The 16,074-nt window shown below is 40.3% G+C and overlaps 1 protein-coding gene across 16 annotated transcripts in view; it reads left to right on the top strand.

Moving 5' to 3' along the window:
* NEB (nebulin) overlaps positions 1-16,074 on the top strand; it is a 208,427-nt gene that overhangs the window by 172,098 nt on the left and 20,255 nt on the right. For all 16 annotated transcript variants that reach the window (XM_010839994.1, XM_010839993.1, XM_010839991.1 and 13 more), the window contains exons 127-138: positions 638-748; positions 965-1,066; positions 1,174-1,278; positions 5,972-6,082; positions 6,651-6,755; positions 7,276-7,380; positions 8,901-9,005; positions 10,426-10,536; positions 10,945-11,055; positions 11,605-11,718; positions 12,265-12,369; positions 15,673-15,777. In XM_010839994.1, coding sequence (XP_010838296.1) covers positions 638-748; positions 965-1,066; positions 1,174-1,278; positions 5,972-6,082; positions 6,651-6,755; positions 7,276-7,380; positions 8,901-9,005; positions 10,426-10,536; positions 10,945-11,055; positions 11,605-11,718; positions 12,265-12,369; positions 15,673-15,777 — 1,290 coding nt within the window. The remainder of the gene's footprint in view (positions 1-637; positions 749-964; positions 1,067-1,173; positions 1,279-5,971; positions 6,083-6,650; positions 6,756-7,275; positions 7,381-8,900; positions 9,006-10,425; positions 10,537-10,944; positions 11,056-11,604; positions 11,719-12,264; positions 12,370-15,672; positions 15,778-16,074) is intronic.

Raw genomic sequence — 16,074 nt, 5'->3', positions numbered from 1 at the left:
GAACTAAGATCCTGCATGCCACACGATGCAACCAAAAATAGTAATAATAAAGACTCAATATCTAGTGACTTTCCAGTTTTGGCAACTGTGGCAGATATGGGTTTTACCATAGGATGTCTTCTCTGGCACTAAAGATATCACTACCCTAGTGGTAATAAAGGGAGGAAGCTTTGATAGTGAAAATCTGTCTTTCTCATCATCTCTCTTCTCCTTAAACTGCTGAACAATTTTAGAGAATCAAAATCACGTCTTCATATCTCCCACATCTCTGCCCACTACATCCTTATGGATAATGCTTTAATGATCATGTATTTATTATTTTATCGTGTATTTACAATAAATCATATATTTAATAATTTGTATTTATGAGCCATGTAAGGTTCCCTTTATTTTAAAAAGATGAATGAAAGAGTTTGCTTTGCTTGTCATCATTCTTTAAAGATTGGTGTGTGGCCCAATGTTAGGCTCCAGGACAGAAATGACAGAGAAGAACTAGAATACAGACAAGACACCCCAGTTCCAAAATGACACCAAAATGGGAACCATGGATTTTCCTTGATCTTCTCACAGTTCTTCAAGTAAAACAATTCTGTTCCTGGCTTCCCCTCCCCACCTAAGAAATTCTGGCTCTTTTCAGACAAATTACAAGAAGAAGTTTGTCAAGGAGAAAGGCAAATCCAACTATTCCATCATGCTGGAGCCCCCAGATGTGAAACACGCCATGGACGTGGCCAAGAAGCAGAGTAACGTGAGTCCCTCTTCTCACTCTCTGGGGCCCACCCGCACCAGGGGGTCCCACACTGGTGCGTGGTGGGCTGGGCCCAGAGAGTGGCCACCCTAATTTCTATATCTAGTGGTTTAAAATATATGGTGGTGGGATTGATTTGGTTTTAATCAGAAAGGTTCCTTTCAGAAAGAAAGTCTGTTTCTCAAATGAGCAAATGTTTTCTTTCTCCAAATGAAGGTCGCTTACAAAAAAGATGCGAAAGAAAACCTGCATTACACCACAGTGGCCGATCGGCCAGACATCAAGAAGGCCACGCAGGCTGCCAAACAAGCCAGCGAGGTAGGTGGGTGGTAAAAATGTTACCAGACCACCATGCACCGTGAGTAAGTAGTACAAGGCCCCGGCCACCTGGAACACGTTGTCCGTTTTGTTTTTCTTCGATTCAGGTGGAGTACAGAGCCAAGCACCGCAAGGAAGGCAGCCACGGACTTAGCATGCTTGGTCGCCCCGACATTGAAATGGCCAAGAAGGCAGCCAAGCTGAGCAGCCAGGTAACACACATGGGCAAGCAGTCACTCTAATGTAAGGAGATGTTTAGAAACTCTGCAGGAAGAAGTGATACCCAGAATGAAAGTGCAATATTAGTGATCAAAGAGATACGGGGTCTTTGATAGCACTCAGGGCTTTGAAAATTATATCATGAAAAGCTTTGAAAATTTCTATCAGATGCAGTCACTTTAACTTTTTTATTTAACAAACATACATTGAAAGCTTGGGCTAGGAATGAGGGGAATAAACGTCCTCAGACTCTATGTCTACAGATAAATAGTTACAATTTGGGGTTGTGTCTCATTGATGTCCTCAGACTCTATGTCTACGGATAAATAGTTACAATTTGGGGTTGTGTCTGATTGAGGTATGCACCGGGAGCTGAGGGGGAATGCCTAATGCTAGCAGATTTCATATTAGTGAGAAGATGGACTCAGAAATGTGCCCAAACTTGATTGCCCCGTTACCTAATTTCCCTTGTTAGGCTAATTATGTAGAATACTCCTGAGTTATGACAAGTTTTTAGACATTAGATCAGAGACTCCATGATCAACCACCAGATCTTTTAGAGAGCAAGTTTTACTCCAGAAAGACAAGCTCAAGCATCTTATTTCTCCTCCAATTCTGAGATCCTGCCTTCCTCTTTTTTTTCTTTAATATTTATTTATCTTCTTCTTCTTCTTTACTGTTTTCTCAAGTCTTTGTTTGAAGAAATAGGTTTAGGATACCTTTGGTGGTATTGCCTTTCAGCAATGCCAAACATGGAATTCCAATCTTTTAGAAGATACAAGTAGTAACGTCAGGTGACAAGAAATGGGAATTATGAAGACAAAAAGTTCAGATGTCTAACGATAAGCAAATATGATTTTTTTAAGTTTTTATTTTTAAATGCCAATGCAGTATTTTTATTACAAATTAATGGAATGGTATAAATACTTGAAACAAAGATATGAAATCACCCACAAAAAGTAGTGGAATCTCTAAGAATAGTAAAATGTAACAAGAACTTTTCGATTTAAAACACTTTTAATGTGTTTTTAAATCAAGTTCATATTATTAGCAAGCTAAAAACAAGTTGAAACCTTGAAGACTTTGCTGGTTTTGAAAATAGTGAGGCCTGTATTTCTAACCTCAGGTGAATCCTGTGATGCGGAGAATGACACCTGACCAGGTGGTATTATGAGCTCCCCTTCTTGGGATTACTTCCTGGGAAAGGCTTCCTCAGGATTGACAGCTTCCTGGTGTGGCCACTGGTCCAGAAGAGCCCATCTGTGTGGGCCCCGCCCATTCTGACTTTGCTGTCTTGCTGGCACTCTAGGTGGAATACATCAAAGGCCAAAGGAGAGGGCACGGGCACGGCGCCGCATCTTATGACACCCCTATGATGAGGCAGCTTAAGAAAACTAATGTGCTCATCAGTGATGTAAGACCAGCACCAGCAAGCCCGTATCTCTGTCTTCCTCTTTCTCTTGTCTACCTTCTTAGCCTTGGTCCGGGGACTGACCAAGTTGCACTCTTTTTCTGTTGGTCTTGTGTTGGAATGTGTAGAATGCTGTGGAAATTTGTCAGGGGATATACTTTTGCACACACCCATCTTTTCCTGCACGAAATATTCCCCCTGGAACATACCTCCAGAGTAGGAAGGGTAGAGTAGTTTTGAGATGGTCTACTAACTTCTTTAGGCTGCTGACACTGATCAAAGGATGAAGTAAAAATAGACTGGGCATCTTATCTCCAACCAGAGAAATAGAGTCTCCGCTGATGACTGTCGTTGGCAGTTAATACATTTAAGACTGGTTATTTACTATGGTCTTGCAGTTCAGACATACTCCAAATCAACAGTATAAACTGCTCAAAATGTTTTCAGTTGTAGCTTTCACCCTATGTCTTATAGTCTCAATAGCAAGAAATGTTCTAATTCTTGAACCTGCTCTTCAGTCTTTAGAAGCGTCAATATTATTATCCTGTTCAAGTCTCTGCAAAGAAGTAGAACTGGATGTTAGATCTTTGTATTCAATTGAACTTTGAAAAAATCGATTGAAAACTTCCTTCCCACACTCTCTGAGCCCGCTAGGATTATGGACACTGATGTTGCCATTTGCAACATGGCACTGCGCAGTTGCACCTCAGGTTTCCCTGGTAAATAAGAGAAAGAAGGCTTTTCTATTCCACATCCCGCATGAATGTGGGTTTACTGTGAAAGTGAAAGTAAAGTTGTTGCTCAGCCGACTCTTTGCGACCCCATGGACTGTAGCCTACCACGCTTCTCCGTCCATGGGATTTTCCAGGCAAGAATACTGGAGTGGGTTGCCATTTCCTTCTCCAGAGGATCTTCCCAACCCAGGGATCAAACCCAGGTCTCCCACATTGTAGGTAGATGCTTTACCATCTGAGCCACCAGGGAAGATATACACTTTACTTGGGTTTACTGTACTTCCCACCTAATCCCACACCTTTCTAAGAATTCTTGAAGTCCTAAGTCTGATATGTGTCCTTATCATGCAAAATAGAGTGGTAGGGTTTACTGTACTTCCCACCTAATCCCACACCTTTCTAAGAATTCTTGAAGTCCTGAGTCTGATATGTGTCTTTATCATGCAAAATAGAGTGGTACTTAAGAAGATTCAGTCAAAAAGGAAGATTGGACATGGTGGCTCATATTCCTGGCAGTAGTTATGCTCGACTGCATTTGCTTGGGGCCTTCTTGTGGAAAGAGGAGGAATAACTTTTTAATTAAAAAGTTAGAAATTTAAATCTGCTTAAAATTAACAGAAGAAAAAGGAACTGAAAGGCCAGCAGAAAGCTGCTCTTTAAGTACTTTTTTCAGACGTGAGTTATTTTCTAAAAGATAGAGGGTTTTTAGCATTCTTCTAAAGAAATGGATTTTATTCCCATCAGAGATGGGCCTTTGCAATTTTTCTTCCCCAGTCTTGCCTCTGCACATCTACCTGACTTTGCTTTTCTGTTTCTCAGCTCTTGGGATCAGCCCTATTCTTAGGGTTTCTGCATCTTTAGGACGTTTTCTCTTGGTCCAGACACCAGCTTACCACCTCTGACATTCCTTAGCAGGCTTTTCATTTTATTTGGGGAGTGCATTTCCTTTCAGAGAAGAGCCATTGTAGCATTTCTTTATGTTGTTTTTCTGTTCTGTTGTTTCTGCTTCCTCCATTGCGTGTCTGACTCAGTGCGCCCACATCCTGCTGTACTGCTCTGCATGCTTATTTTGTCTGTGCGTTTTCACTGGAGATTTATTCAAAATAAATGAGTCTTAGCACTGTGAATGCTTTTCCTTTAATGTGGCAGACTTCATTGTTCTTAGCACTTGAGTGGCCTCCTGTTGTGCCTGTTCTGCTGGATGTGGAAAGTCGTGGGGAAGTAAAGTGATGAAGCATGAGGGGACTGATTTTAAGTGTCTACAGTGCGAAATATCTGGGCAACCAGATCCTGGTGTGCTAACTTTGAATGAGCAAGTCTTTCATTTTACCAACAACAGAAACTCTAGGTGTCCCAGAGCATCAAATATTGCCCTGTTAGCTGGCTAACATCTAGAAAGAGCTCATTTTTCTTTCTTCCTAGAATAAGTAACTGTGCTATGCTTAGTCACTCTGTTGTGTCCAACTCTTTGCAACCCCATGGCCTGTAGCCCGCCAGGCTCCTCTGTCCATGGGGATTCTCCAGGCAAGAATACTGGAGTGGGTTGCCATTTCCTCCTCCAGGGAATCTTCCCAACCCAGGAACTGAACCCAGGTCTCCCGCATTGCAGGCGGATTCTTTACCATCTGAGCCACTAGGGACGCCCAGAATAAATAACTAGCAGGGTTCTATTTCTGGTGTTAATCCCAGTGTCAAAGGAATCAGTCTGTCTTTCAGTAAGGAAGTGTTTCTGTCACTTTCAGTTTATTCTGTTGAATATTCCTATAAGTAAATCTCATCTTTAGCTATTTTGCTTAGGCCTTATGACTGTCTCTTTCATTAATCAAATCACATTTATTAAGCAACTATTAGTGCCCGGCATTGCACTTCTTTTTTAAATTGAAGTTATTTAATCCTTTACATATTCTTTTATATATCCTGCAAGTAAAATATATTTAATCTTATTTTTCTCTTTCTCCATCTAACCTGAAATTATATCAAATACCCCCAAATTCTGTTTTTACTCAAAAGTTATGCCAATATTTTTCCAATTAAAAAAAATTAAAATGATAAAGCTAAAGTACAAAATAATAAATTCTCCTAAATTCAACAGATTCCTTCCTTCTCACTTATCTTGATCATTTATAAAGCCTCTTTGAACTCCTGGAAATAGACCTAAAATGCTTTTGGTTTTGCTAGTTAGGAGGACTAAAATGCTTCAAATCAAATATATTAGATCATGTCTCTGAATTTAGCCAGAAGCCTTTTCCCATGCATTTTTGTCCTGCATCAAAAGGAAGTGAATCTTTCATACCTCTGGATAATATAAAAATGAGCAAAACAAATACTATGTCATTTGTTCTTATACTTAATTGCCTGTTGTCCCTGCATAATTATTAATAATGCTCCCTTTTACTCTTAAAAGTGGCCTAATTTGGATAATAAATTATATGATCACTTTTTGTGTAACATATGTTCTTTTGCATTTACATTTCCCCTGTTCCTCAGCCTTCAAATAAACTGACATTCAGGAATAATTTGGATTTTTGCATTTGCTATTAGGTTCAATACCGAGAAAATTTCAACAAAGAGAAGGGCAAGACACCAAAATACAATCCAAAAGACAGCCAGCTCTACAAAGTCATGAAAGATGCTAATACTCTTGCAAGTGAGGTATGTGTGAATTTGCCATTTTAAGTATTTTTAAGTATGTAATTCAGTGCTATTAATTGCATTCACAATGTTGTCCAACTACCACTATTAATTCCAAAGCTTTTCATCACCTCAAAAGACAAACTCTATAACTATTAAGCAATAACTCTCCATTTCTCTCTCTCACCAATCCCTGGAAAGCTCTCATCTACTTTCTGTCCCTATACGTTTGCCTATTAGAGATTTCATGTAAGTAGAATCATGTAATTTTCGTCCTTTTTTGGTCTGGCTTATTTCATTTAGCTCAATGTTTTCAAGGTTCATCCGTGCTGCGTAGCATATGTCAGAACTTCATTCCATCTATGGTTAAACAGTATTCCACTTTATGTATGTATCACACCGTGTTTGTCCTTTCATCTGTCAATGGATACTTGAATTTCCCGGTTTTGGCTACTGTAAATGAGTTATGGTTTTTTTTATTACCATTTCCAGCATTTGTTTCAGGATGAGTTAACTTATTATGGTTTCATTAGTACAGTTTTCCATTTCCTATTTATATGATTTCCTTTTTCCCCTTACTGTGGCACAGGTTAAGTATAAGGCTGATTTGAAGAAACTTCACAAACCTGTGACTGACATGAAGGAATCGCTAATAATGAACCATGTCTTGAATACAAGCCACCTTGCCAGTTCTGTAAGCTCAATCATTTGCTCCAAAAACAGCTTGTTTCACCCCTTACAGCTAAATTCCTTCTCTGAGGTCACATGCATCTCCTTCTCTGCTACTGAAAGCGTGTCTGTCCTCTGAGTGCATTCTTCCAAATGACAATATTAATCTACCAGTGCTCCCCTGACTGCCACACCTCTCAGATTATAAAATTGCTTCTGTTTGGGGAATATTTTAACTTCTTTTTCTCCCAATTAACCACTCCCTTTCCTCCTCGTAAAAACATAGACTTAACACTTGGAATAGTTTCTTTCACTTTTAACTTTTCACTCTTAAAAGCCTACTTTACATGCTTGTATTTATTAACTGACAATACTGAACATGTATCTTTATCCTTTAAAATGTTTTTTTAATCCCCTATGTGGTATTCGCTAATTTTCATTTGGTCTTGATGCTGCTGCTGTGTAAATATCCAACCTAAAGAGAAAAATAGGAATGCGGAGCAGCTTTGCCATCAATGTGCCTCTTTTTGCCTCCTTCCCCTCAGTACCAGTACAAGAAGAACTATGAGAAGAGTAAAGGTCACTACCACACAATACCTGACAATCTGGAGCAGCTTCATCTAAAAGAGGCCACAGAATTACAGAGTATCGTAAGTTGACCAAGACTGTCTTTTTTCCTGCACATTCACCTACCATGTCCAAAGTTTTCATGGATTCCCCTAGAGGACAGTAGTTACACTTGTAGCAACAAGTGCTCCTGAAAATTTCCAAAGATATCAGGGGCCTGGAATTTAGCAACATGTTGAAACAAATGTTCATGTTACGAATGATAACAATGTCTACATACACTGGAGAAATAGTGCAGTAGGCATGCAGTATGTGTTACTCAGGTTACTCACAGGGACTGGAAGCATGAAGATTATATCACCAGGGAGACAGATCCCTTAGAAAATATTAGTGGGACTTCCCTGGTGGTTCAGTGGCTAAGACGCCATGCTCCCAATGCAGGGGGCCTGGGTTTGATTCCTGGTCAGGGATCTAGGTCCCACATGTTGCAACTAAAGATCCCACATGCCACAGTTAAGACCTGACACAGCCAGATAAATCAATAAATATATTTGTTTTAAAAAAAGAAAAGAAAATATTACTAAGAAGGATGGGGAGCCTTTAGAGGATTTGGGGCAGAGGAGTGATATGATCAGGTCACCACTGAAGTAGTCTCTGGGTGTGGAAGAAATTGCAAAATTTATACAAGTAAGATTCTCCCAGGAAAAGAACTCAGGGAAGGTATTCGCTGCCACATGACCTTCTATTTCACAAATTCAGCTATTCCCATCCCCATTGGGCATTAACAAGAAGGCTGAATTACTAAAGATGCCTCCCATCATCTGTAAAGCAGCCCGTGTTCCTGGATCTCTATGTTAATGTGTTGTCATAAGCAAGAGAGCTGAGATTGGCCTTTGCTATGAAGATGCTGTGTGACCCAGGCTTTTGTCTTTCAGTGTCTCCTGTGTAAATTAGGAATATCTATAGGCTCCTCCCATTCCTGAGCCCCTGTGATGAGGATGAGGAGTTTGTATTTGTAAAATAGCCTTGGGGTCTTTTTGAGAATGTCAGGTTTGTTAGAAATTCAGTCAATGACTGGTCAACTGGTTTTCATTTTCATACCAATCTATATTGGCAGCATTGAATGTGACCAGTTATTACCTCAGTTGATATGTAAATAAAGTTGTATGCATTATCTATTAAGGCCCCAGGTCCCTGATAAAAGTTCTTACGAAGGGAAGATTGGAGATTTTTATTAGAAATATTGGCTGTTGCTCCGGCTAAAATATTCACATCTATATACATCAAATCTCGGCAAACCTTCCCTGTGGACAGTTTTCCCATGAATTTCTTGTCTCAATGCTTGTCTTGGCTGATTCTTCTGCAGTGATCCTTTTGTCTCCTTGAATTGAACACAAATCCTGACCATGCCTTGCAGACAGTTTTGGTGTTACCCTGCCAGGCCAAAATAAAAAGTAACTTTCTGAAACATGACAGGAAACTGTTTTGCGTGGCAATGAGATGCCACCCAATTGGACACAATGTACCAATTAAAAATGCTACTGTTAAACTGGTCTCTGTCTCAGAATTGGCCAGAGATGTCTCATAAGGGTTTTATCACTAGGTGAAATACAAAGAAAAGTACGAAAAGGAACGAGGGAAGCCTATGCTAGATTTTGAAACACCAACGTACATCACTGCCAAGGAGTCTCAGCAGATGCAGAGTGGGGTAAGTCCTGCACAAACCCCAACACAGCAAGTACACCATCGAGCTAACGCAAACAACCTCTACCCGCAAAAGTGTTGAGCCTGTTGTTATCCCAAAGGTGTGGATGATGGGATTCTTCAACATATGATTACCAAAATCTTTTCCATATCTCAAATCCTGTGGTTCCATTATTTATATAAAAAATTTTTCTGAATAATAAACATTTACCATATATGTTTATCTCAACTACCCTTTTCACAGAATTAGGAGATAGCAAACTGTTCCTAATACTGAAACAAATTATTTTGAATGTAATGTAATTTTTTCTTTGAATCAGTTCCCTCTATGCAGACCCACTGTTGGCTTTGAATTGTTCTCTTAATAGGAAGCCTCCAGTCCAAGAAAGGAAGATTTTTTTTTCTTTTAATCAGGGTTTTTATCAAAATATCAAAAAAGTCAGTATGTCATATTTCCTATTTTAGAAATGTAAGCAGAGGCATCTAAAATAAAATTTAAAAAAATTTTAATCAATAGTGGAGAAGAATGAATCTTATTTTGAAACTGAGAAAGTCTGTCTTCATTGGGAAACAGGCTTATTTTGGATTTCTTCTGCCTCACCTCCATGAGCATATCTCCAACCATAAAGATAAATGGCTTTTAATATAAGTAGTAGTTTGGGGAGCTTTCTGGTGTGTAGAATGCCAGATAACAGAAAATTTTAAACTGTTTAAAACAGTTGGTAAACCTGGGGAAAGCATCTGTGGGAGCTCCTTGTACTATTCTTACAACTTTTCTGTAGATGTCAAATTCTATCAGAATTTAAAAATGACAAAAATTGAGTCCCAATGTCTATTCTAAGCCTCCCAGTCATACAGCCTCATCCACAGATTTGAGAGATGGGGGAGTTGGTGGCCCTTCCTCCTAACAGTGAACAAAGCCTGATAACCTCTCTGGGCTTCATTATCCACCTTATTTGTTAGGTGATTTAGAATAATAGTTGTGATTATGAGAAAGGGCAAATTTGCATTTGGTGCCCTCAAGATCCCCTTACTCTGAGTGGTTTTTTATTTTCTTCCCCTGAGTCACTTCTGATTCAGAAGTAGAATTTTATTGCCTTCAGGAAAGGGTCATCAAGAGAGAGGACAACATATTGAGAGTCTTGGGGGTATCTCCGTCCTTCCCCTTTCAGAGGGCCAGCCCCCATGGGAGTGGTAGATAGGCAAATGAGAGGCCACCGAAGGTTCTCAGCCTCTAAGTCTCCTCGGGGAATTTGCTCTGCCCAGGGTATTTCCAGAACAGTCATGTTTCAAATGTGTGATTATCAGCAGAACTAAGATCAAGAAGCCATACACAGAAAGAAAATGTAACTGTTTTCTTCCTAGGGTTGAGAAATAAGTTGTAACAAACATTCTTTCTTGTCTTTCCTTCCTACTTACATTAGAAAGAATATAGGAAAGATTATGAAGAGTCCATTAAAGGCAGAAACCTGACTGGCCTGGAGGTCACACCAGCTCTATTACATGTCAAATATGCAACCAAAATAGCCAGCGAGGTAGTGCCCACTCGGTCTTTCCTCTCCCTCCTCACCCAAATAATTGCACTAATGACACTCATCAACGTATTCCGACCATTTTCACCACCACCTAACTCTCCGGGGTCCAAGTTGGGTTCCCATGTGTTTCATACTAGCACCTAATCTATTACCCATGTTAATTCTCCTAATTTTTAATTGAGTACCTAATAAAATGTGCTTACCTTAGCATTCTATTAATTTCTAGTTTATTTGATATTGGATATTAACTGATGAAGCTTATACCCTGCCTTTATTAATTTTTTATTGGCTAAACTGTAACTGTGTGAAATTAGGAGGTTTTTGTTTTGTATTTTGGTGAGGGACTTTTCAGCAGAGGAACAATCCAGGCTTTCTTGTGAGCATTGTTGCTTGTATTCTGTGCTATAGAAAGAGTACAGGAAAGATCTAGAGGAAAGCATCCGTGGGAAGGGTCTCAGCGAAATGGAAGACACACCGGATATGCTAAGAGCAAAGAATGCCACCCAGATCCTCAACGAGGTGGGCACCCAGCTGACTGCATGCACAGGATCAACCGAGTATCTTCTTCCTAGCCAAGTTGCATTTTTTTAAAAAGTGATAGTTTTTGTATTTCAGATTCTCTGTTCAACATGATTATTAATCATTACATAAAATATCTCAATTTCTGATGAGTTGATATTGTAACTGTTTCCATAGTGGCTATGCCTGTTCTTTATCTAATAGCTTTTGATTTAATCTTGATACATTTGTTGTGCCCATTTAAATAAAAACACCACCCTGGAGTGGTGGGCATCTAAGTGTAATTGTTTATGCACCAAACCAGATTTAAAATATGCTTTGTACTTTAATGTTCTAAGCAGAGAATGCTAGAAATTGCTCCAAAGGAGATTCTGGCATCAGTATAAGTTTTCTGAAGCGGTCTTCTGTTGTCCCCACTCTGTCCCACCCCAGGGAGTGCAGAGGTGACACTAGCAATGCAAGTAGCATGTTATGTGGGTCTATCTTCACTCTGCACATTTATTATCTTGCTATGACAGTTAACTAACATTTCTTTTCATGCTCCTATAGAAAGAATATAAGAGAGATCTGGAGCTGGAAGTCAAAGGAAGAGGCCTGAATGCCATGGCCAATGAAACTCCTGACTTCCTGAGAGCCAGGAATGCTACAGATATTGCCAGCCAGGTGAGTGTTCCATGTCAGTCTTTAAAAACAAAACAAAACAAAAAAGTAGCTGTGATTGTAAGAACACAGTTTTTTCCTTCTATTATCTTACTTGATGGTCAGTTACAGTCAGATGCATATAATGGCATGGCGGAATCTGTTCTGATGAAAGGATCCAGGACGTTTGCCAAGGCTGCTCTCATCTGTCCTTCTCCCAGCTCTTCCAAAAAGAATCAATGCCTTACTATCTGTTGATTGTCCCTCTCCTCCTTTCCCAAACCCTGCACAACGTCTCTCACCAGCCCTCACACCACCCACTTCCCCGAATCAACTAGATAGTCTAGGACTCAACCTTTCTTTCTGAATCTCACTCCTTAACATAAAGCTATAAACACAAGAGAAAAAACAATTGTTGAGTAGCAAATGAATGAATCCTTTTATCTTTTGCTTTTATTTTGAATAATGAATCCTTTTAGGAAAGAAGTATTGATTACTTAATACTCAAACTAAGCCAACAAATGTGTGCACTGTAAACATTTATCCAACTATTGGGTGTTCCTTTTGTAGATTAAGTATAAGCAATCAGCAGAAATGGAAAAAGCCAATTTCACTTCTGTGGTTGACACTCCGGAGATCATTCATGCCCAGCAAGTCAAGAACCTTTCAAGCCAGGTAAGGACATTCATCAGAATATCACACATTGACCCCAGTTACAAAGAACAAGTCTTTCCATTAATACTGAAGGAGATTCTTTCAAATCACAATTTTGCCCAGTAAAAAAGAAGAGATTCATCTATGATGCAAGTTTGAGTTAGACTTGAGATTCCTATATCAGAATTAAAATAATGGAGAGAATTTTAAGGTACTGAAGAACTCTTAAATGGTTCCACTCATAATTTTTTAAGGGCTTCCCAGGTGGTGCCAGTGGTAAAGAATCCACCTGCCAATGAAGGAAATACAAGACACAGGTTTTGTCCCTGGAGTAGGAATTGGCCACCCACTCCAGTATTCTAGGAAATGGCAACCCACTCCAGTGTTCTTGCCTAGAGAATCCTAGGGACGGGGGAGCCTGGTGGGCTGCCGTCTATGGGGTCGCACAGAGTCGGACACGACTGAGGTGACTTAGCAGCCAGTATTCTTGCCTGGAAAATTCCATGGACAGAGGAGCCTGGAGGACTATAGTCCATGGGTCTGCAAAGAGTTGGACATGAGTGAACACACACATGCATGCACATAATTTTTTTAATTTATTTTTCCAGTTTTATTGACATAAAATTGAATGTATCACCATATAAGTTTAAGGTGTACAGTGTAATGGTTTGTGAAAGTCAGTCAGTCATGTCTGACTCTGCGATCCCATGGACTATCCAGTCCCTGGAATTCTTCAGGCCAGAATACTGGGTGCTGCTGCTGCTAAGTCACTTCAGTCGTGTCCAACTCTGTGTGACCCCATAGATGGCGGCCCACCAGGCTCCCCTGTCCCTGGGATTCTCCAGGCAATAACACTGGAGTGGGTTGCCATTTCCTTCTCCAATGCATGAAAGTGAAAAGTGGAATGGGTAGCTGTTCCCTTCCCCAGGGGATCTTCCCAACCCAGGGATTGAACCCAGGTCTCCAACATTGCAGGCAGATTCTTTATCAGCTGAGCCACCAGGGAAGCTCAAGAATACTGGAGTGGGTAGCTTATCCCTTTTCCAGTGAATCTTCCCAACCCAGGAACTGAACCGGGGTCTCCTGCATTACAAGCAGATTCTTTACCAGCTGAGCTATTAAGTGTAATGGTTTGGCTTATATTACTTGTGAAGTGATTACCTCAATAAGTTTAATTAGCATCCATCATATAGTAAAAAAAACAAAAAAAGAAAATTTTTCCTTGCGATGGAACTCTCAGGATTTAGTCTCTTCACAACTTCCACACCATGCAGCAGTATTAGCTACAGTTGTCATCATGGTACTCATTACACCCCTACTACTTTATAACTGGAAGTTTGTCACTTTTTGACCCCTTTCTCCAGTTCCACTTCACCCCCAACTCCCACCTCCGGCAACCACAAATCTGATCAGTTTTTCTATGAGTTTGTTTTGATTTTAGATTCCACAGATATGTGAGGTCATACACTCACATATTTGTGAGATCAAGTATTTGTCTTTCTCTGACTTATTTCACTTAGTGTTGTGCTCTCCATATCTACCCATTTGTCACAGATGGTGGGATCTTCTGTTTTTATGCCTGAATATTATTCCGTTGTACATATATAGCACAACTTTTTTTAAATTGGAGGGTTAATTGCTTTACAGTGTTGCACTGATTTCTACCACACAGCAATGCAAATCAGCCACAATTAAACATATATCTATGTATATATATACACACACACCACAACATTTTTCACCCATCATTTGTTGGTATACGCTTAGGTTGTTTCCATGTCTCGACTATTATAAATAATGATGCTATGAACATCAAAGTGCAGGTATCTTTTCAAATTAGTGCTTTTATATCCTTCAGATATATTCTCAGAAGTGGAATTGCTGGATCCTGTGGTAGTTGTGTTTTTAATTTTTTGTGGATCCTCTATACTATTTTCCAAAGAGGCAAAACCAGTTTACAATCCCAGTGGGCCACTGTTCTCCACACCCTCACCAGCATTTATTTGTTATCGCTTGTCTTTCTGATGATGGCCATTCACACAGGCATGAGTTACCACCCATAGTTAAAAGATCAGTCTCTTAAAATGTGGATGTAAAATTTGCAAATCTGGAAGAAAGAAAGTTGATCACCCACATCTGATTATCAGTTTCTTTAACAAGATTGAGATTATGTCAACACTAACCATACAATCTAACCCTGATTCTTCCCGATGGATAACTCTCTCTCTTCCTACAGAGAGATAAAGAAAAGTATGATGTCCTTCTTACTCCTGGATATATATCCTCATTTGTTTTAATCTTCACTACTGATCAGGAACCTACAATTTACTTGAGTAGCCCCAAATTAGAGTTTTTTGCTTGTCTCCTAATCATTGAGTTAGAAAGCAGTAGTTGCTTGAGTGGGCTATACTGCATAACACCTGGGAATATAGCTTTCCTGGCCCCATCCTGGAAGTTCTTGTTGGACCTGCCTGCTGGTTCACCCCTGTAGCCAGGAGCCCAACCATACCTGCTTACAGGTCAGTGACAATATCTTTGTCACCAACCAAGGACTGGCATTCAAGAGGCCTTGGTGATGGCTCTCAACTCTACTAATTTTCTCCATTTTGCCTGTTGAACAGTCTGGCTCCATCCAGTTCACTACAGGCATCCCTTTGTTGCTGCCAGGAACCTCAGGGGCTGTCACCTCCCTCATATGCCCACTTGGCCAGTTTAGCCATTGACAATTTTGTTGTTCAGCTGCTCAGTTGTGTCCAACTCTTTGCATGCTGTACTGCAGCATGCCAGGCTTCCCTGTCCTTCACAAACACCCAGAGCTTGCTCGAACTCATGTCCCTTGAGTTGGTGATGCCATTCAACCATCTCATCCTCTGTCATCCCCTTCTTCTTCCTCCTGCCTTCAATCTTTCCCAGCATCAGGGTCTTTTCCAATGAGTCAGCTCTTTGTATCAGGTGGCCACAAGTATTGGAGCTTCAGCCTCAGCATCAGTCCCTCCAATGAATGAATATTCAGGATTGATTTCTTTAGGATTGACTGGGTTGATCTTACAGTCCAAGGGACTCTCAAGTCTTCTCCAACACCACAGTTCTTCTCCAACACCAAAATGACAATGGGTCATGACAATGGATCTTGGGCTCAGTTCTCCTGGAAAGAAAAGGCCTGGTGCTCACTGATCCAAGGGCTCTACTTTACAACTCCCTAACATCCTTAAACAGTCAAAAAAAAAGACTTTCCCTCTGCTGAGCAGGAAGGGCTATTTTAGGTCCCATTGGCCTATATCCCTGTGTTCTTCACCGTCCTTATTTCTTGGAATCTGTTTCCAGAAAAAGTACAAGGAAGATGCAGAGAAGTGCATGTCATATTATGAGACCGTTTTGGACACCCCAGAGATGCAGAGGGTCCGGGAGAACCAAAAGAACTTCAGCCTTGTGAGTTTTTATTGATTCTAAGGCACAGCTCACTGGGACATGGGTTGAGGCTGGGAAAGAAGGATGCCTCTGGGCACACATGCTTGGGTATCCAGCCTACAGCTGCCCTCAGCACCTCCCACCCCTGCCCAGGAGATGTGTGTTCCAGTTGCCTCTGGGCTCACCTTTTAGCTCAGTCCCAAATCATCTCACACTTTGTTAGTGACTTCTTGTCGTTAAATATGAACTGTCACCATCTTTTCCAGGTGGTGACATCTTTTCAAAGTTAATTCTAGGCAAGAGATATTTAAAAAAAAA

The sequence above is a fragment of the Bison bison genome, unplaced genomic scaffold, assembly GCF_000754665.1.
Source record: "Bison bison bison isolate TAMUID 2011002044 unplaced genomic scaffold, Bison_UMD1.0 scf7180017864139, whole genome shotgun sequence".
Classification (NCBI taxonomy): domain Eukaryota; kingdom Metazoa; phylum Chordata; class Mammalia; order Artiodactyla; family Bovidae; genus Bison; species Bison bison.
This window is presented reverse-complemented; position numbering and strand designations above follow the sequence as displayed.